Source organism: Xenopus tropicalis, chromosome 3 (genome assembly GCF_000004195.4).
Source record: "Xenopus tropicalis strain Nigerian chromosome 3, UCB_Xtro_10.0, whole genome shotgun sequence".
In the NCBI taxonomy this organism is placed as follows: domain Eukaryota; kingdom Metazoa; phylum Chordata; class Amphibia; order Anura; family Pipidae; genus Xenopus; species Xenopus tropicalis.
In genome coordinates, this window is record NC_030679.2 from 99383052 (window position 1) to 99405493 (window position 22442).

At 39.1% G+C, this 22442-nt stretch overlaps 1 protein-coding gene across 3 annotated transcripts in view; it reads right to left on the bottom strand.

Annotated features, from left to right (window-relative positions):
• Positions 1–866: 866 nt before the first annotated feature.
• Positions 867–22442, bottom strand: part of lipc (lipase, hepatic type) — a 70134-nt gene continuing 48558 nt past the window's right edge. For all 3 annotated transcript variants that reach the window (XM_012970028.3, NM_001114259.1, XM_031897606.1), the window contains 6 exon segments: positions 19308–19425; positions 18598–18822; positions 14141–14383; positions 6558–6678; positions 5175–5393; positions 867–1082 (listed from right to left, as the gene is read on the bottom strand). In XM_012970028.3, the coding sequence (XP_012825482.1) occupies positions 971–1082; positions 5175–5393; positions 6558–6678; positions 14141–14383; positions 18598–18822; positions 19308–19425 (1038 nt within the window). In that variant the 3' untranslated portion in view covers positions 867–970.

Below are 22442 nucleotides of genomic sequence, written 5' to 3' on the forward strand. Positions count from 1 at the left end.
CCAATAATATCCAAATCTTAAATACTCTCAAGAAGAAAGTATATGTGACAATGCTAGCCAGTGAGAGCTTCTGGGCCTCTTCTTGTCTCATGCCACAGAGATTGTGTAGAGATAGTGACTGCAAGCTTTAATCTTTTAATGGGCATTTTGTTCAGAAAATGGAAACATTTTACCCCAGGGTATTTATGTGAGGCACAACATATAACCAAAATGCAGTGGCATAGCTATAAGTTTACCAGACCCTGAAGCTAAGGGGAACCAAAGCCATAGGTGGTCCCTTTCAAGAATTGGGCTGAACTGTGGATTGTGACTGGTGATAGGGGTCCAGAAATATTTTTGCAGGGGAGCCCCAGAGAGTGAATGTTATGCCCCTGCTGCTCCTTAAATGCCTGAATGGCGCAAATGGGTAATCTGTTTATTATTCCTGTAATCAAAGCCATTCCTAAGGGTAGCAGCTGCTCTGTGCACCACACTTGAGAAGTAAATAGAGGGCACAATTATTTTAATGCACAATAGTTTCCGCATATGGTACAGTTCCATGCACGGAAACTGGTACCTTCTCAATAAGTATATATAGCCCTGATAGCTGCCTCAACAACATGTCCCTAAACCACCTTATTGTTGTTCACATAGTGGAGTGTGCTCCTTTAATATGGGGGCCCAACACTGGCTTGTGTACCCCTGATCCTTCAACCACTTAGGACTGCCTTCCTCTCAAAAGGAACAGTTACAATTTGCAGTGAAGCAGTAATGGTGCTCTACATAAGCCCTGTGTCCCGTGCCCTTTATCGTTAACAGAATTATCCATAGTTTTAAGAAAATACATTCCAGAGGGGATGTTTAAACAAATAAATTGAATACATATATACATAAGTGTAATACTCTGTATTTCTGACTGTACAAACGTGACAAAAAACCACACACTTGTTATAGTCATATGCCTAGTGTTTTTAGTAAGTTCATCCTTGGCTCAGCTTGTCCTTGCTTTTTTCACTTTCACATTGTTCTTACATCTCACATAGGTTTTCTCTTGGCCAGGGAGAAGCTTGATGTTGTCGACATTTTCAGAGCAAAATGTCATCCTGAAAAATAAAAGATGAAATTAGAAAGCAGCCATTGAATTGTTAGGATGTAATTGTGTGTCCTTTCATATGACCTGCCAAGGCAATATATAAGGCATTAATGAGAACGCACACTGATCTAGAAATAAAGGAATCTTCCCAGTATTGAAGAAAACCCCTATAAAGTAGATTTAAATGAAAAGAGTTATTTACAAAAAAAAATAACCGAAAGTGCCAGCATTGCAGTCATGGTTTTAGTTGTCTAAATATTAAAATATCCAATTGTCATGTTTATAGCATACTTTATCCTATGAATGTTTCAAGAACTAAATCATTGTCTGAATATTATTCTTGAACCATAGAGTACACCCTTACTGCTAATATGCACCACTTACTGGGATAATGCCTTCTATAAACAGTTTGTAAGGTCTCATCCTTAATATGCAGTTTATTTCGGGAGATCAAATTGTAAAACACCCACCTGAATTTTGCTGCTCTGTGTTTCTGTATAACTTTGATCTTACCCGGACAGCTGGAATTTTACGTGCCTGCATTTTACTCGTGCTTTAGAAATATGGAAAAATTGCCTTGTCCTAGAATTGCATAACTAGAAGCACTAAGAAAAGGTTCACCTTACTTGTTGGCTCAAACTAAATTGGCACAGATTAAATAAATATTTAGCTTCATCCCAGCTGTCAAGTATTTGCGATCTTTAAATGACTGGTCAGAGATATTGAATCCTGTGGTGTAATTATAAAAGAAACACATTCCGTGGCCGCAGGGTGGGCTGGGTCTGTGCGCTTTCTTTGTCTAGGGGACCCGTGTAGGGAAGGGAGGTCACGGGTGACCTGCCACACACGTACGGTTGCCACTTTTTCTAGGAAAAAATACCAGCCATCCTATATTTTTGCCTTTTTCCCTATTAATAACATTGGTATCAATATTGATAAAATGCATTTTTCTTCAAAATATAAGACCGATTCTTATTACTTTTGAATTTAATCCAATAGAATTGACTTCAGAATAGAGGATTCATAAACCCCTGAATCTTTATGGATAAATAAAAAAAATGGTGCTCTGTATAATCTACAGGGTAGATTTAATGAAAGTGTTAAAGTAATTAAAATATCTGGTATGGTTGCCCTGCACTGGTAAAACTGGCGTGTTTGCTTCAGAACCAGTTTCAGAGAGAGAGAGAGAAAAAGAGAAATTTCTAAAGCAAACAAATACAGTGCAGAACCACAGCAAATTACTTTTAAACATTATTATTTTTTTATGTTACTGTTCCTTTAAGAAGTGGTCTGTGCTTACTGAAGTAGATAAGTAGCATATAGATAAGTAGACATGTTAGGTAGACATGTTTAGCCAGCAGCCACGGGAAGTGATAAACCATCATGTCAAAATGGCAATACTACACGAAAAAAATTTCTCTGCTAAATATACCCAAAGAAACACAGGTTCCAATGGAAAGCTGAACTGAAAATTTAGAAAATAAATTGAAATGGTTACATGAGGTATCTGTTTCTTTAAAAAGTTGAAGTGAAGTGCCAGTTGAAAGTATGTGGTGGACCCATTGTCCTGGTGGGCCCTTGTTTAATCCATAACAGAGTCTCTTTAAAACCTCTAGTAGAAGAGCATGTTTTACTGAGTTTATTAATATTTATGTTTCTAGATATGATGTCAGTGCCTGAAATAGTACCAATGAGAAACTGCTCCCATTATTACATGAAATGTTATACTGTCGCATAATGTAACTATATAATGTTACGGAGCACTGCACTTCATTTCAGAGATGCCAGATAAAATCTAAGAAATTCTGCTATTAATAGGGAACAGAGTAAAATAGTACAATTCATACTGCAGAAATTTTCTTTTAGCCAGACTGATTTAAAAAGGTAGATTTAAAGCCTGTACCAATAGTGCTCTGCTTTTTGTGATCCAAACGGGTAACAGCAGCAAAGCAGTCCAGGTAAAAGATAAAATGGATTTCCCTAATGCTTTAAGATTTACCCACAGGCTGAGTTTCATTATAATAGATGATTGAGTTCTAAAGTAGATGCAGTTTGGATAAAATTTTAGTTCTTATTTGGATCTTAGGACAGTGAACTACAACATTTCCAGATAAAAGGTTTTGCTTTTTAACATTGACGACTGATATATATATACAGCTGCCACATGAGATGTACACACTGACAAAATGCAGTGCAACATTTTCCCTGTAGCATGCCGATTATCTGAAAAACCACCTTTGATATTTGGGGTTTTCATTCCAATGTTCCTTCTAATTCTTTCTTGGCAGAGTTGAGTGCTGCATTAACGCACTCCAAAGTTACCATGGTTGGCAAAAATCTGCTCCTGGTAATTTTGGCTCTGTTAGTGTGCTGTTGTGGCACTAGGGGCTGAAAAGCCCCTGCTTCTCGGCTATGTGCACAAAAAAATTGTTTCAATTTTTGATTTTTACAAATGGTGTGCTTAGGTCAGAATGGATACAAAACTTTGTGTTTTCACACCAATTTCTTTGTGCGCACCAGAATTTGCTGTATGCCCTGGCCTTAAATTTGTGTGAGCGCGCATGAGTGCACAGCTTAGAGGGAACACTGTTTCAGTCCCAAAGTGTCATGGTTGATATCAGACTGCGTAGGAATGTGTGTGCATCTGTGAGATTTGGGCTAGCCCTATGACTGCAACCAACCAATGCTACTTTCATGTTTTCTCAGTTTTATGCTGTTTAATATGAAATAATTGCTTCTATTTTTACCCTAATTTTAGCTACTTATTTTCCACATTCCTGTCCCAACCACTTATTTCTTACAAATATCTTACTAATATACAAGATGTAATATAATAATAATGTATACCTTTGTCCCTAGGGAACTTGCTTCTATCACAATCTAGTAAGGGTGCTAGGTGATTATTTGGGTGCAGCAAAGAAAGAAGTTAAGGTGACCATACGAGATCACAAGTTGATCTTTTTCACCTAAGGTGGGCGATATTTGGCTAAATTGATTGTTTGGCCCTAGGGCCATTAACAATTAAATTACAATGACGAAGATAGGAGTGGTTGGAGTAAAGACTGCATCAATGAGCCAATTTGGTCCCCAATCAGACTAAAAAAATCAAACCTGCATGATATCGGTCGGCAGATAAGCTGCCAAAAACGTCCAAAGGACTTGAATCAGTGGCTTCCATCTGCCCGTGTATGGCCACATTTACTCACTGCTCTCCAGACCCTCATATGTTGTCATATCTTATCTTTAATTAATCAACAAATTCAGGGTCGGACTGGGCTGCTGGGAAACCCGGGAAGAAACCCTGATGGGCCCCAGCGGCCGAGACCTGATCCCGCGGGTCAGGGGCACCTCCCAGTCCAACCCTGAACAAATATAAGTAGAAATGCAAATCTACAAGTTGCCAAATAGCTAATACACTTTCCCTCCTAATATGCACCTACAGTATGTTACTGCTTTTGGACTAATTGTTACTTTGCTTAATTTTTCAGGTAGGTAAAAACCTCAATGGAAATCAATTACTTGTGTTTTTTATCACCTAGGAAATGAGTGGTATTAATGAAGTAGAATTTACTAAATTAGGTGAATATTATTTATTGTATTATTATTATTATTTGTCTATTTCCACTTTTTTTTAATCTATTTGTCTTGGAATTTAGAATTGCACATAGTCCCTCAAATGCGTCATCTGTTGACTGTTCAAGAAATCCTTAAAGGGATTCTTTATGGTGTACTTTTTATTTCTAAATGACACTGTAGCAAATAATCACTTGACCATTTAAAATTGTATTCTTGAACCCTGGGAAATGAAGAATATGACTAGCCCCATGTGAAACTGAAACACAGATTTCAATGCAGGATTCTGCTTGAGAAGCTCTATTAAATGAAAAATAAAAACCAGGCTGGGGAGCAGTGGAGCCAACATTCCATGTGGCCTCATCCCAACTTGCAGATTTTTGTTTAAATTGTGCAAAAACAAATGACAGCTATTTAAGCTTTTAGAACAATTTTGGTGTGAATATTGTAAATATATAATACTGCATTAAATAAGCGTTGTACTTTGGTAGCTGTCAGCGAGCAACAACAGAACTCCATACTGACTTACTGCTCTTGGGTTTCTCCAGCTTTGACTCTGATTATATTAACAAGTAGTCCAGGGCGATCTGCTTCCGAGGTCCAAGGCATAATTGTCTGTACTGTGTCCCATATATTAGCCCAGACATCTACTCCTTCCCACTTGAACTTAATCATCATCAGCTCTCCAATGTCAGTCTCCAGTGTTATAAGGAATGAATGAGTCTTGTTGCCTTTTATTCCATCAGCTCTATGGAGTCAGCAGAATAGCATATTTTGCATAAATAAATGAACATAAACTCAGTTTATACTTTGCTGCATTAAAATAATAGAGGCCTAATGAAATGAATGGAATGCTGCTAATCTTCATGCGCAGGGTCGGACTGGGGGGTGCAGGGCCCACGAGGCTCCCACCCCAGGGGCCATGCATTAGCCCCCACCGGCCACGTCCCCTAACCCCACTTCCCGCTAAGCCTCCCTAACCCCCCACAGGGTCCCCCACCCGACGTCCTCCCCAAGCGTGCATAAATTTAGCGCATCAGGGGAGGAACAGTCGGGCAGGGGGAGCGCCGGCAAGGGTTTGTGTCCCGGCCAGGGCCGCCATCAGAAATCACGGGACCCCTCACAACAAAATTTTCTGGGCCCCACCCTCCCACTGGCCCTCCCATCAATACAAGGGATACACAAGCACTGGTAGCGAGGGCCCCCTAAAACATTGGTAGCCAGGGCCCCCCTAAAACATTTGTGGCCAAGGGTTACGTTTTGCATTAGTGCCAGGGCAGGGACCCACTAAAACATTGCTAGACAGCCCAGGGCCCCTAAAACATTGCGGTCCTCCCCCAGTGTTCCCATACAATGGCCTGCTCCCCGCTGCTTCTTGAGTGAAGGTAAAAGAAAACTCTAGCACGGCCGGGCCCCCTTTAAACGCCCGGGCCCGGGACAACTGTCCCCCCTGTGCCCCCCTGATGGCGGCCCTGGTCCCGGCGGCCCAGTCTGACCCTGTCCATGCATAGAGCAGGGCTTAGCCTTACTGCAATGATTACCCAAGGTTAAAAATATGATAGCAACTGTCCTAGGCAGGTTTTATGAAGGTATCTTTATATTTGTATGTGCTTGCCTTTCCTATCAGTAAGGTACATGAACTGTGGCTGCCTGCTATCACCAGTTCATGCCATAACCAAAGCAACTGCTGTGAGAGGCAGTGGGAGATCATCAAATACATTTTGCCCACTGTTGTTCTACCTGAGACCACTGGGGGGATCAAAACCATTGTGCCAAAGCCATTACCCTGTGGACACATAAATGGAGTGAGAATTATATAATGACATTTTTACTTTCTATTTTCCTGATAGTTCAATAAAGCAAGTTGCTTTGCAAGCTACAGCTATGAATATAGGAGCTCAATAATACTCACGGAGTGAACGGCACATTCTCTACATCTTCCTTGGTCCCAATTAAAGTGATTGTGAATGTAGGGTCCAGTTGCATGTCCTTTGTTTGGTGGATGAAATTAATCTTGAATTGATAATGGTACACTGCAAAACACACATATAAACAAACCCCAATGTTTGGTGCAATTATATTTCTTACTTTTGTGCAATAGTTTAATGTGTCTGGACAGTGGGTAGGCGGTATCCAGGTCCATTCTACTTTTACATAGTCCTTATAGATATAGATGTGCATATTTTCGTGGAGTAGCTAGTATTTTCAGTTTTTGTGTGGCTGCTGCATTAAAATATATAAATAAGAGAAAATAAATGGGGTCTTGTAGCCCATAAAAGAAGAACCAGTCATCTTTTGGGCTTCAGATTAGCTTCTTCTTGTAGATTTCTTATCTACATGAGTAATGGAGTAGTTCTGATTCAGTCCTGGCACTTATATTGCAGTGCCAACCACTGTGACCTGCACCACTTAATATCCTTCTATTTGTGTCTGTAAGTTACCCACCCATTTCGATTGTCAGCTATATGGGGCAGGGACATCTTTCCTGTTTGTTCTAATAATTTATTGTTCTGCTGTACAGCACTGCTTAAATAAGTAGCACTATATACAGTAAATAAAATTATTTATTGTTAGAGAAAAGTCCCACTACTGGTTTAGTGTTTGGCATACCTTACCAGAAATGACCACACAGTTATATAGCCAGTGTACATCTGCTGCAAAGTTATTTCTTTTGAACATCAACACCCTGACCCTGTTTTCATGTAAAAATGAGCCAAAGGGCCTAAGCCAGGCTAAGCATCACGTCCGGATAGAGTTGCCACCTGCCCGGTTTTGGAAAGCCTGGTTTTTGGAAGGACTGTCTGGGTCAAAACCTCCTGGCCGGTTTTCCTAATTACGGCCAGGACTCACTGATATTGACACAGCGATTGGGCAATTGCAGATTGCCGTGCCACAGCCCTGCCTCTTCCCCGCCCCTGTGACATCATCAGATGATACAATCAGAGGTGGGAAGATGAAAATGGGAGAGGAAAACAAATAAGCAAACAAGCTCAAATAGAGCAGAAGAGGCAAGTGCCTCCCCTGCTCCGTGCCCCCCGCACCTGTTTTGCTGCATCAGTGCATTGTGCTCCCCCCACACATGGGAACAAACATGCACACTGACCATGAGGAGGAAGGGTAACACGATGGGAGGCGGCAGTAGATTGTGCAGTGGGTGAGGTGCCAGCTGGGTTGCCTAGCTTGCCCAGCTGGCTAGGCCTGCACTGTTCTTTCAGGTGTTAGAGAGCAATTTCTAGGACTTTCCTGAGCTTGGATCCCAGCCAGCATATTTACTTACTGCCTTGCAAATAGATGGGAAAAGAATAGTTTCCATATTAGGATGCAGACAGCCAATCCTTATGTGCATATTTATATTGGAAATGCAATCTTATTAGACAATGGGAAACCTGGATATTTTTTAATTTAAGTGAAGGAGAAAGTTATCAGTGGAACTAAGCTGGCATATTACAGGCTATAGAATCACAAGACTAAACTAGGTCACGCTGGAAACACTTAGGCAGTAAGACAGATTATTAAGAAAAATAAAGCAGCAAATAGATCAAACTAATAAACTCATTTTATCAAAAGCGACATAATATTATCCGGTACCTGCTAACGTGTGGCTACTGGATAATATATTGCATTTTCCTATCCCTTCAATTGAATATGTACTCCTAATTACAATTTGTATTGTGTATTCCGGCACAGAGCAGACAATGTACAAACTAGATTACATGCTTGCATTTATTGGTACAATGAGATTCTGTGAGAATAATATTATTGCCTGTGGCTAAAGCAGATAAAATAATCTAGCCAGGTTTATAATGAACAGACTGTGGTTCTGTTCCCCAACTTCAAAGTCAGAGGAAACAGCCACAAGATCTAACCTTGCCTCTACTTCTGCACTGAAAGACTTTGTGCTACTATCTAGGGGATAAAATCCCAAATCCCATATCAGAAGATGATGTTCTAAAAGGATCACACAGTGAGTAATACTGCATTAATGCAAGTTATACTGTACTGTTGTAGCAAGCAGACTGTAGAACGCACAGAACATTGTGCCTTTGGTGACAACTTATATGCAGGGTACTAAGGGGGGCATTTACTGATGTTTGTATTTTAGTTTTTTTCATGATGCGCCAAAACTGCCAAAATCTGTAGAAATATTTAATCTTAAAGCTGTCGAGGTCAAGTAGAAGTCAATGGCAACTGCCCTTTTTCAACTTGCTGATCTTTCTTTGCTTCACGCTTTTAGAGGTTTATGCAGTATTTTGAAGCTTTTGTGCGACAAAACCAAAAATCTGCATTTTTTTATTTCATGTTTTTTGGTTTATGCTTTTTTTACATGCTGTTTTAGTAAATCACTTGGCATTCATGGTTTCAAAAACCTCTAAAGCCACGAAAATTTGAATGTTGATAAATGTGGTCCTTATTCTGGCAACATAATTTGCTTTAGCTGGGCTTGAACAAAGGGGCGCAATCAGATCTGCAACAATTTTAAAAAACATTGTGGCCAAAATGTTCTTTAAATGCATCAGTCTTGTCTTATATTATTCACAAACAATGGCAAATCATCACATTGACCCAAGTTTCTGCATTGTAAAACTCACTCCAACTTCGATCCACACACTTAAGGGTATATTTATCATGCTGTGTAAAAAGTGGAATAAATCAGCAATTAGATAAAAATCTTATTGCTGATTGGTTGCCCTGGGCAACATCACCAGTAATGCTTCACTCCACTTTTTACACAGCATGATAAATATACCCCTTAGTATCTGTGGCTTTAAACATGCATGCCCAATGAACATATAGCCATGACACCCAAGGGATTTTCAGTTGGAGGTGCAGTATTTAATTCCATGGCACTCATATTCTAGCCTATCTCTTCTAGGCTACAAGCTCTTGTGAGCAGGGCTCTTTATTCTTGATGCTTCTGAATTTTATAACAATTTAACTTTTTTTTCTAGGTCATGGGCTGATGATCCAAAAAATAATATGACAGTTACAAATCATTTTACCAGAGCAGCCTGAGTTGCAGAAATGTATATCTCAGCTACTTTCTTTATATTCATCCTCTCAACTGTATAAGAACATACCTGGAAAAACTGAGAAGCCCGTTTACACTGACCTAGAGGAGATACAGTCTAGGAGACTTTGGGGCACTAAAGGTGGCCATAAGGGGGTGGATTTCAGCTGGCAAAATGGCGGCTTATCTGTCTGTCTATGAGCACCCCCAATGGGCCTAGCTGACTGACATGTGGCCTAAAATTGAGCAGATCCTGGTTGGGCAGGTCTGATTTTCCATCGGATTGGGGATTGCATTGGCTTGTGGATGCGGTCTTTGGTCTGATGGTGCCTATGCCCACTGTATTAATTCAAACACTTGACCCTAGGGCCAAATGATCAAGTTAGCACCATATTACCCACCTTAAGTGGATATATTGGGAGATGATCTGCTTGTTCAGCAAGCAATGTGTATGCCACCTTTCCTTTATGGTGATACATTCCCCCCCTGTGCTTCCCTCATAGTTATTCTGGCAGAATAAAATGATTGATAGATGTATTGCCATCTAGTGACCATTTTTATGAAGGCAGTTAAATAATGTATTAACTATGTAAGATGGAAGTGACCTATGTCACGCATTTTGGATTTTTTCTCCTTGTGTGCCTAGGTGTTTCTTCCTCAATCCTAGGACATCAATTGTCTGTAAGTCTCTTATTACGCCAAGTTAGGGGTTGCCACCTGCCAAGTTTTGACCCAGGCAGTCTGGTTTTCGGGAGGACTGTCCGGGTCAAAATTCCCTGCCTGGTTTTTGAAATTAGGGAAACCGGGCAGGACTAGATTAGATTACTAGATTAGATGCACATAATCACATCATAACCCCGCCCCTGACATACTTGACCACACCCCAACATCACTCGCCCTGCCCCCCATGGCATCAACCGGTAGCAATTGACCTGGAAGCTGGAAAACTTTCCACGAACAAGTCAGCTTGGAAGAACTTTCACAAGCAAACACTGTGACAATTTCTTCTGTTAAACACAGATTCTTTGGACTGGAATTCAACTGTATCAAAAAGCAAAGAGAACTTCCAAAGCAAAGTTGTCATAAGAAACTCAGTCCTGTCATAAACAGCTAAAGTTTATATGGGACCATACTCAGACATTATTGTTCTTTTTTCAGAAGATAGTTAGAGATGTTATATCATGTTATGTTTTCTTAGTATAATTAGTGTTTAAATGTAGTGGCACAAAATATTATGCCAGGCAGGGAGTATGCTGCCCTCATAGTTATTCTGGCAGAATATATATGTATTGCTATCTTGTGGATGTTTTTATGAAGGCAGTTAATGTATTAAATATGTAATCTGGACGTGACCGATGTCACAGGAGGTTGCTCATTTTGATGTTTTCTCCTTGTGCGCCTAGGTGTTTCTTCCTCAACCCCGGGACATCAGTTGTCTGTAAATCTCTTATTATACCAAGATACTTAGAAGTGTGTTTACATTTGTTCTCCAAATATACAGCATATTAATTTGTCATTGTTTGTATTTCATTTCAGTTTCACAAAAAATAATTAAGAATGTCAGAATCCACCAATAAATCCTCTGTTGTGTTTATGGCTGTATTCAGTCATGTCAGTTCTGTCACTCTAGTCCACTTTTGTAATACAATTCTCCCCCCAACAAGCCAGAAAGGTGACATATGGGTCAAAATCATGTCTCATCCTATCAGTGCAAAATAAGCAGAGGTTTAAAATCAGGGATATAATAAAATAATAAACTTAAAAAAAAAAAGATCTTGAGACTGTAATGAATAAATACGTCTGGGAGTTCTAGGAAGAGGGGGGAGGGTCTGTGTCTTTGAAAGTAGTGCTTTCTGCATATATGAGTCCTTTTGCATACCTCCCAACATTTGAAAAATACAAAGAGGGAAGAAAATGTTTGACCATGCCCCCTAACAACCAACATTTGGCAGGTTAACTAAAGTGTGTACACATTTCTGGGGACTTGGGGGGTCTTGTTTTATGTGTTATTACAGGTTTTCTAAAAAAGGTGAAATTGCCCTTTAAGCTGCAAGTCTCCTTTCCCGCAAGAGAGTTATTTATCTTATTAGTAACATTTGTATCTAAGTGCAAGTGTAGTTTGTTAAGTTTTCTGGGCTCTGCCAAAAGCTACTTGTTTAATTAAGTTTGAGAAACTTTGTATCTTTTTTAGCATTCAGTGCAGGAGATTAAAGAAAAATGAGGGACATTTCAGTAAGATTCTGGGACTGTGGGCTGAGCTGTTAAAATCAGGACTGTCATTGGAAAATCAGGACTGTCGGGAGGCATACATTTGTGTTACATTATTTAATGACTTGGAGATTGTCCGCAGTATTATGATTTCAAATAGGCTTTAAAGATAAAATGTAAGTGCATGGATCAGTATTTAGAGGATATTTTTCCCACCACTAAGAGTACTATGACATAATAATTGCTAGCTGTCCCATCACAGATTCTAATAACCCCTACCATTGGTACTACTTCATTCAACTATAATTGTAGTACCACAGTTCCTTCCAAGATAATTTTAACCCCTCTACTGTAGGTTCCATCTGACAGTCAGTTCCCAGAGTCTCCACTGCTACCTGCACTGTATCACCATATTACACCTGCTATCCCATAGCCACAGTTCACTCTAGTGGCTATAACCCCACTGCTGCTATAGGTACCATCTTACACTTTATTCACAGTCACAGTTCTTTTTAAGAAGTTACTATGCTAGTACTGTCTAGCCTTACTATAGCTGCTATTTTACAGTCACTTATTTTATCCGTTCTGATAATACATAACTAGAATTGCAGGGCAGCCACAGTTGCTTGTGCTTAGACTCCGCTATAGTCATTCAAGTGTGATGCATTTTACACTTTTCTTTGAGGCCTCTCATTTATACAACTGCACGTTCGCATCAATTGTAAGAATCCAAGATTCATGTACTTAGCAAGCTAACCCCATCTGGGAAGGCATGAGAAAAATATTTTAGCTGCTCTCTGCTACCTTCTTTAGTACTATTTATATATCAGACATCCACCAATGACTAAGAATACTAATTAAGAATGAGGTCAGAAACAGCAGACACAAATGTGTCTTTGAACAACTTTATCTGAGAAACTCACCTGATAAATGAAAGAGATGGCTTCACTGCTATTTCTAGAAGAGCAACAAATCAAATGTTTTATACCTTGTGTTTTATCTAAAAACATCACTGGAACTTCCTTATGGTAAGGAGAATTGTATGTATTATTTAGTGCTCGAATAGGCTGCATTGCTGAACATCAAACACATCTGTCTTTTTCTCTCAGTATTTTTATCTTTCTGTAAATGTCACAGATAATATTTCATATGTACTGGACAGAGGGTAGCAGAACGCCAGCTGCCCTACGCGTCTGGAAAAACAAATTATTGGCTGAAAAGTTAATGTTCAGTGAAAATTTCACCATATGTTTTTGTAAAGGGATTCTGAACTTTGCCATTCGTTCAGCATATTTAGCAGCAAGTTACAGCAAATGTCAGGATTTCTTCAGTTCTTCATTCTATTGCTGTCCAGAATATTAGATCTTCTAGGCTAAATGGCATAATTGGGCCACAGCATTTCTCTGTGGGGCAATAAAAGGAATAAAGACAGCTCTGGAAGATATTAACCCTGACTTGGTTGCTATGGGTTACTAGATCAGTAGCAAACTTTGGACCTTTTATTACATAACCTCTAGGTGCTCAATACCTGATTTCTTGCCATAGCATAGTTGACCAGGTTCAAATGTTGTGACTGTTAAGTACATTAGCCCATAAGTTTGAAATTTCTATTTTTTTTTAACAATCCCATTGTGCTCTGTGGGCCTAGACTTAACTTGGCCTTGAAGACTAAGTATACAGGACTTGTGATTGCTATATTAACTAGGCAAAGTGTGGGAGATTGCTACCCCATTATTTGAGCTAAACAATAACTAAATATTCTCTTTAACACTGTTTCATGAAAGCACATTGCAATTGCACATTGGCCACTACCTCACTGGGCCCTCCGCACTCCAGGGCTTTGGGGCAGCAATTGGTTCTGCCTTTCCTATTATATACTCATGCTGGCTGATCACATTACTAGTGGGTATATTATTATACAATGTCACATTGCTCTATCAGGCTGTAGAACAGACAGAATTTTTCTACTAATTTCTTTATTCCCCCGTTTACTGGATTCTTGACAGCCTAACATCAAGTTTTTAAAAAAAAATCTTTATTTCTATCCTTCTATAGGGTGAGCAGCCATGTCTTGTACTCAGTGCACGTCTGCCGTTTCCTGCACTGACAGAATAATGAGCAGCACAAACCAATGTTGCAACATGAATGACAATACGTGCAGTACCTTTGACATCCTTTTACAAGTCAAATGAGACCGTGTATCCAAACTATTCCACAAAGTGCTTAGTACTGCAACATTATATGTCTATATCCAATTAATTGTCATTAATATCACTTACCTTTATATGGCATGTTGGATCGTGTTTTGAGAAAGAGCTTTTTTGCCCTCTGGAGTCTCTTCTTCTTGATGTTGTAACCTAAGGTGTTGCATCGATTTTTCCGGCAGCTCAGGCACACACCCTTGTCAAAGGTATTGATGTCCTTGCACCAGTAAGCCATGCTCTGTTTGTCGTCGTTCAGCAGAGAATCAATGAACAGATGGACTGACCTCTCATGGGCACATTTCACAGTTTCTTTAATGCCTGACATTTAGACACAAGAATAAAACTAAATGTTAACGAAATGTTTTCAGTTGTTACTAATATTCTCATTGTTCAGTATAGTTGGACCAAAAATACCTGGGGTACATTTTTATGATATCTAGTTGCCAGAAATACAGGGTTGAAGTTAGAGAGTAGGGGCTCTTGGCAGGAACCCTGGGGCCTCCATTTAAAGGGAAAACTCACATACAGTAAATCAGGTCAAACTGTCTGCCTTTGGGGTATTTGGTGTATCAAATCAATAACAGCTGGAGGGCCACATGTTTGACCTGCCTAAAGTATATATAAAAATGTATAACAATAGCTACACAATATATATCCTTTATGTTTTGGACAAGGTCACCCCCAAAAAGGCCGAAGGTCCACCAAACAGCTGAGGGTCTCCATTTGCCAATATCTTCTTTAGATGGAATGTGGACCCTTGAACTGGAGTCACAGAACTTTCTTTCTTCTTAATATTACTGGGATTGTTTTGCCCCAGTTAGATTTTCCTCTAGAATTAGACTCTTGGGAAAAATTGAATATGTAATGGACATTCTGTAAGAAATGAATTCTCGCAGGACAGATTTTTGAATTGTATTATTCAACCCACTCGCGCCCCCACACATACGTATATATTATAATGTGGTCCATGTTTCTTTTTATCAATGGAATTTCATCAAAATGTTCAAAATGGATGATGCCAATTTATTTGCAGGCACCAAGCTTTACCGTTTACCAAAGGGACACAAGGATGTAATGATTTATCACTCTATGGAAATGAAAAGCCCTACATTATTTTTGCAAGTAGAATGCAGTGTCTAAAGTCATTTTTGTGTCTACTGTGGTATCAAACCAATTCTCTATGTAACTGAAAAAAAATACATCTGCACATCTCACACAGAATAATTACTGTTGTGACTAATGGTGAACATTTAAAAAGTGTAAGAATAAAACAAAGGTGTCACTTTATCTTAGTGCTATCATCAATTTAAAGGTGAGACTCTACCCACACACACATCACCCAGGTCTTGTTTACAAGAATTCTGTTATTTCTCAAATATGCCCTGTTTGCCAGTATCCTCCTGATCAATTAAGGGCAGCGGGCACTTGTTACTTCACTCCCCTTATAATTAAGTGCATTAGACATAACATGATGATTGCTGTAACTGCTATTTCCTTTCTCTGGATCCTAAATGGGGAATTAAAGAGGACCTGTCACCCTAATAAAATTATTATAATAAAAATTATTTTAATCTTGTTCCCTTCATTCTTTTCGTTCCACGATTTTAGAATACAGGAATCTGACATTTTGTGCAGCTTATATTTATCTATTGCTATATATATATATTTTTATTTATCTGTTGCTAAATATAAGATTAACAAAAACTGTGTACAATCAGGTGGGATTGGTCCTCTTTTTGGGCACAGTTCTTAGGTTCTGCTAGTACTCTACTTTTTCCCACTAAGTTCCAGCTTTAGACACTGCTACATAGTGGGAGGTGCAGGAAAAGCCTTCCTACTGCATCAGGCTCACTTTGTTTCTGACAATTTGCTACTTTATTTTGCAATGGTTAAATAATGCCCTTTGAAAGCAAGCAGAAGGAATTTGTGCTATATGGTTTACAGGTTCTCAGCCTGTACAATGAAATGGCAAATGCTCTCATACTGCCACCATTTTTATGCACAGTGTTGCCCAAAATGCCATAACGTACAGCCTCTTGCACTTGTACAAATTAACTATAGAAATAACTTTGTTTTTAAATTGTTTAAAACATAAGTCTGATTTAGTCTGTCCTTTCATAATCACAAATAATTACTATGGACTGATAGCTGCCATTTAAAGTGCACATTATCAAGTATAGATAGACAAAAGCACAGTGAGATGATAGATGTTAGTTTATGTCTTTGATGACCATGGTGGCTCTTTAGGAGTAGCAAAGAGATTACATAATGTAGCTCTTGGTAAAAAGTCTCATATACAGTGGTGTTTGAAAGTTTGTGAGCCCCTTTGAAGCATAACCAAAAATGTGATCTTTTTTTCACACGTCCTAAAACTAGATAATGTAACCCAGTTAAACAAATTATTAAAAAACATTATACATATTAAATTATTTATTGAGGAAAATGACCCAAAGTTACATGTTTGTTCGTGGCAATAGTACGTGAACCTCTAGGATCCTCAAGTGATGTGAAGGGGAAATTAGAGTCAGGTGTTTCAGTCAATGGGAAAATGTGAGTATGGGCGGCCCTGTCTGTTATAAGAAACAAAAATCTGGGCCTTCACTATCCAAGTCTGATCTTAGCAATACAGGTTTATGGAACTTTGTCATGGCTTTAAAAGGGAGATTTCTGAGGATCTCCAAAAACAGTTTCTAAACAAAAACTATTCTGCTGAATAGTCAAGCAGATCATGTACAATTTTAGGCAAATTCCAAGGTAAAAACACACGCACACCTGGTCTCTTAGAAGTAGTTAAACCCAGTGCTATAGGAGTAAAGGAAGATGGCACCCACACCCAATATGCAATACAAAAAACTCCATCACATACACCTGTTACTCTTCCTAGGAGTGATCACACTAAGGCTGATGCCACACCAGGCGTAGGGCTGATTTTTTCGGCAAGCGGAAAAACGCTTGCCGAAAATTCAGCCCTACGCCTGCTACTTGTGCCTGCACCCGAATGAATGGGATACGCTCGGGTGAAGGCACAAGTAGCCGATATACGCATGAAAACGCGAGACTTTGCATTCTCTCGCGTTTTCATGTGTATATCGGCTACTTGTGCCTTCACCCGAGCGTATCCCATTCATTCGGGTGCAGGCACAAGTAGCAGGCGTAGGGCTGAATTTTCGGCAAGCGTTTTTCCGTTTGCCGAAAAAATCAGCCCTACGCCTGGTGTGGCATCAGCCTAAGAGCAAGTCATGAACCCCAGGCTAATGTCTAAGAAACTGAAGATCTCTCTGGCATTGGCGAATGTCAGTGTTCATGAGTCCAAGCATACAAAAAAGGGGGGGATTGATCAATGCACATTCCCTGCATTACAGATACATTACATTACAGATACACTGTGCATGTATCTACAGTGTTCATGAGTCCCCAATCAGGAGAACAGTGAACAACAATGGTGTGCATGGCAGGGTTGAAAAGAGAAAGTCTCTATTAAAAAAGCCTCTATCCTAAAAGTATATTGCTACAGTTTACTAAAGACCACAGTCAGAAGGCTATTGGAAGATGTTCCATGGAAGGATACAACCAAAATAGAACTTCCCATAGTTGAAGTTGTTTTGTAAGGAGGCATGGGCTTAATTTCCCCAAACCAATGTGCAGGACTGATCAACAGTTACTGGAATTCTTAATTGCACTTATTACAAAAAATGAATTAAAAAGCTTTATGTCTCATTTGTTTAATTGGGTTCTCATTATCTAGTTTTATTTTTACTATGTCCCTTGTTCTAGACCTTAATAGCTACAGTAGGTGTCATTTAATATAGCTTATTTGAAAGTCTGATGAAATAACTAGAAAAGGGAAAGAAAAACATATAAGAAGTATTAAGTAATAATCATGTTCATGTGGCAGTTTATAAAAGAGAGTATATCAAAGAGGCCCACTTTGTGTCTATTGTGTCACACAGAAAAAAATGAATATTTATAGTCACACAGAAAAAAATGAATATTTATAGTCAATTTAAACTTCTCTTACCTAAAGATAGCATGTAGTCACAATCTGGTCACTTTCCCTTTTAATGTACCAGTAAACATTACCAGAACTTCTAATACTAAAAGATCCACTTGTTTGGTGACTTCGCCAAACCAGCAGATCTGGGCCCTATTTGGCCACCCACGTGAGGAACGAAATCGGGTTGATCCCATTGTTGGACTTTTGTTCTAGAACTACTAAATCAGCAGCTGCAAAGACTCCTGTGCATGTGTGAGCTCAGCCCTGTATTCCACAGCGATGCACTGGGCACAGATGCTTGTAGGTTTCATTTCATCCACCTGTTTTACATTGCTAGCACTTGTGAATAAAACCACTGATAAAACTACTATATCTTTTTCTATGTTCAACATATAGTGCATTTGCTGTTACACATTACCTGCCTGAAGTGAGTAGACTAGTAACATAACACTAATAGCACATGGCAGTTTTTAAATTAGCAATATTCTGCCTTATCACATTTTAACAGAAGCTCAGAATGGCTTTTATCAAGTCTCACCATAGAATCCAATGTTTGCAATGAGGTTCTTGATGTCACATCCAGGTTGAAAATGACCTCCATTGGGGTAAAAATCATAATGGGCAACAGGCTGATTGATACCAACACTCAATCCCATGTGCTGTTGAGTAAATGTGTGAATGGCATCAACAAAGTTAGCATCATCTGGTGACAGGCGGTCTGTAGATGACATTCCTTCAAACAATGGTCCAGCTGGGTCAAGTCCTACAAAACAAATGCAATAAGGATGCTCACATGATATTATTATTATACAATATTTATGGTTTCTAGTACAGGTAAATATAATTCATTCTGGAGCAGCACTCTTACCTTTTCTTGCTAGTGCTGCAGTATTGTATCTATATCTCATTGATGTGGAAAATGTGAGAGCATTTCTTTTTTAGAATTACAGTTTACATTTGTTTCTTGATTACTTTATGTATGCTATGTTTCATCTACTTTTATGTTAGATGTCCAAAAAAAACATCAGTGAAAAAATGAAGCCAATTTATATCAGTAAATCACAACTTGCCCATTGCCTTGCCCATACACACTAACAGTAAACCCCTCCTTAGTCATGCTGCATATTGTAAAGTCAATGTATGTACTTCTGATATCTGCACATTTCTTTAAGTTAAACTTTAGTCTACAACATATGTAAATTCCGCTCATGAATCAATGTGTGCACGATGGAGAAAATTTTTTATTACCTGTAATTCGCCCAATCTTTTTTAAGCCACTAATATAACTGCCAGCAAATCCTGATACATGTGCTCCAAGGCTGTACCCAATTAAATGGATGTTACTTCTTGGAAATTGAATAGAGGACTGGAAAACAACAAGATTTACATAATTAATTAATACACAGGGATGGGGATGGCATTAACACACTGAATTATAACAAACGTAGTGTAAGAAATAGAGTAATAGGACAAAATGGTATGCTAAGATAATAAAAACCAATAACAGTAAGGGGGCCTTTAATGCTGATATAAGGCTAATGCCAGATGGGGCTCTGATTCTCGGCCTGTGGATAAACATAGACTGAGAATCAGCCCATCTACCATTAGCCTAAGGCAGAGCTGTCCAACTTCTGTGAATTCTGGAATTTTTCTGGCCTATGTAGTGGAGGGTCGATAACGGAAGTCAGTTTTGACTTCTCCCTTTTTAAAACAACACCCACTTTGAACCACACCCATGTTAACACAAACATTTTTTTAAGACCATACCCAAATTAATGGAGGTAGCGCAGCAAAAACACAAATGGTTGGTGCTCACTGCAGGGATATCCCCTATCAAACTCAAACACATATGAAAACATAGAAAAAATGTTAAAAAAGAAAAGAAAAAAAGGAATAGGGAAGTTTCATTTCTAATAAACAGTCTATATATAGAAGATAACAGAAGAACCCCCTAGTGACCAAAAAGGGTAATGCATACACCAAAAATAAACTGTTCTAATCAAAACAGTTAAAAATTGGTTTATTTCAATCCATTAAAAACACCAACAGCCCTATGTGGATAGCCTAACGTGTTTCATGCTTACCCAGCACTTAATTATAGGCTCCAAATTCATATTAAAACATACCCTTGAACCCATATAATTCCTCCTCCCCTGTGGATAGATCAGCAAGCCCCAGCACATAATTACACATCTTAGGGAAACCTTAACAACTATTTTCAAATTATAACAAACTCCCAGAATAAACCCTTACCAGGTTCACCTCCCACAGGCACAATGGCAGAGTACGGCACACAAAGTAGCATAGGATAGACAGAGTATGGCACACAGGCTTGCATAGGGCAGGCATATTATGGCACACACAAGCAGCATAGGGCAGGCAGAGTATGGCACAAACAGACAGCAAAGGGCAAGCAGAGTGTGGCATACACAGGCAGCATAGGGCAGGCAGAGTATGGCACACACAGGCAGCATAGGGCAGGCAGAGTATGGCACACACAGGCAGCATAGGGCAGGCAGAGTATGGCACACACACAGGCTTGCATAGGGCAGGCAGAGTATGGCACACACAGGCAGCATAGGGCAGGCAGAGTATGGCACACACAGGCTTGCATAGGGCAGGCATATTATGGCACACACAGGCAGCATAGGGCAGGCAGAGTATGGCAAAAACAGACAGCAAAGGGCAAGCAGAGTGTGGCACACACAGGCAGCATAGGGCAGACAGAGTATGGCGCACACAGGCAGCATAGGGCAGGCAGAGTATGGCACACACAGGCAGCATAGAGCAGGAAAAGTATGGCACACACAGGCAACATAGGGCAGGCAAAGTATGGCACACAAAGGCACTGTTGAGTAGGCAGAGTATGGCACACATAGGTAGGGTAGAGCAGGGTAGGCAGGAGTAGAGAAGAAGACAGGGAAACCTATCATGACTATGTAAGTAACTGATTTGAGGTGTGAACAATGCAGAGGGAGCAGTTAATCTCAGTACTGATACCATTTATAGCTTAAACAAAGGTAAGCAGTCACAGCAGATAGACAGGTGGGGGCCAAAGGGGGGTGCCATTTAGACAGCACTGGCCTAAGGGAATGCTGCTTGATTTTTACTGAATGTTAATTAAGGTATGGCTTTGAATTATTATTATTAACATTTATTTATAAAGCACCAACATATTCCACAGCGCTGTACAATAAGTGGGTTTCATACATTGGACATACAGAGTAACATATAAAGCAATCAATAACCGATACAAGAGGTGAAGAGGGCCCTGCCCAAAAGAGCTAACAATCCTAAACTTAGAGGATCAAGGAGTGAGGAGCAGCCCATTAACTATAGTTGGTGTGGGCAGCAGAGACCAAGGGAAGTCTAAAGCTTCTGCAGTTGACAGGGCACCAATGCCATTAATCACTGAAAATTCTGTTGATCCAAAAGTAACCAATGTTTTATTAATTTACTAAAAATTGCTCATGCATTTGTACTGCAGCTCTTCCTTGTCACACTATATAATATTAAATATATTTATCAGATTTGTTTATATTAATACATATATTATAAAACAGAACAGTTACTCACCATCTGCATTTTGGGGATGATTTACTAACCGAGGTGCACATATTATCTAATGAAGTACCTCACAATTAGCAATGTGATGTTGAGATCGTTACAACCCCAATTGCACTAGCAATCAATTTAAATACAGATGTGACTTTTATAGATGATTCCGGGCAAACAATATTCTACATCTGTTTATAGTTAATATGTTTTATAGTCTGTTTAATATTCATTTTAGGTTCAATGTTTCTGGTGGGTGGCCATTGATAATACTGTATAACACAGGTTGTTTGAAATGAATTAAAGAACATGTTATCAGACACATAGTGAAACATTTTAATACTTTTTGCTTCTATATTGAACATGTAAAATTTGCAGTACAGGTATGGGATCCGTTATCCAGAAACCCATTATTCAGAAAGCTCCTGAATTAAGGGACTCCATTTTAATAATTTACAAACTACAAGAACATTTTCTACAACATGCTCTGAAGAACCTGGAGAGGTTGAATCTTTATTTTCTCTGTTCTGTTTGGTGCAACAAGTAAGGAATCATATAGATATCTTTTTAACTGAAACCAATAGCAGAATGTATTTCCAATACTAGCCCTAATTTGTGAGGCTTATATTAAGGATAGGTGTATATTGTTCCTTATAGTCTAATGAATGTCCAAAGTTTTATAGTAAATACCAAATATATCTTGGGAATCTTTACACTTGTATCTGAAAATCTTGTTTATAATTCTGTGATCACATTTTATTTTAGAGATAATGGTCCTTTGATCCCACGATATTATAATGTGATGTTGTTTTTATTTTGCTTACATTT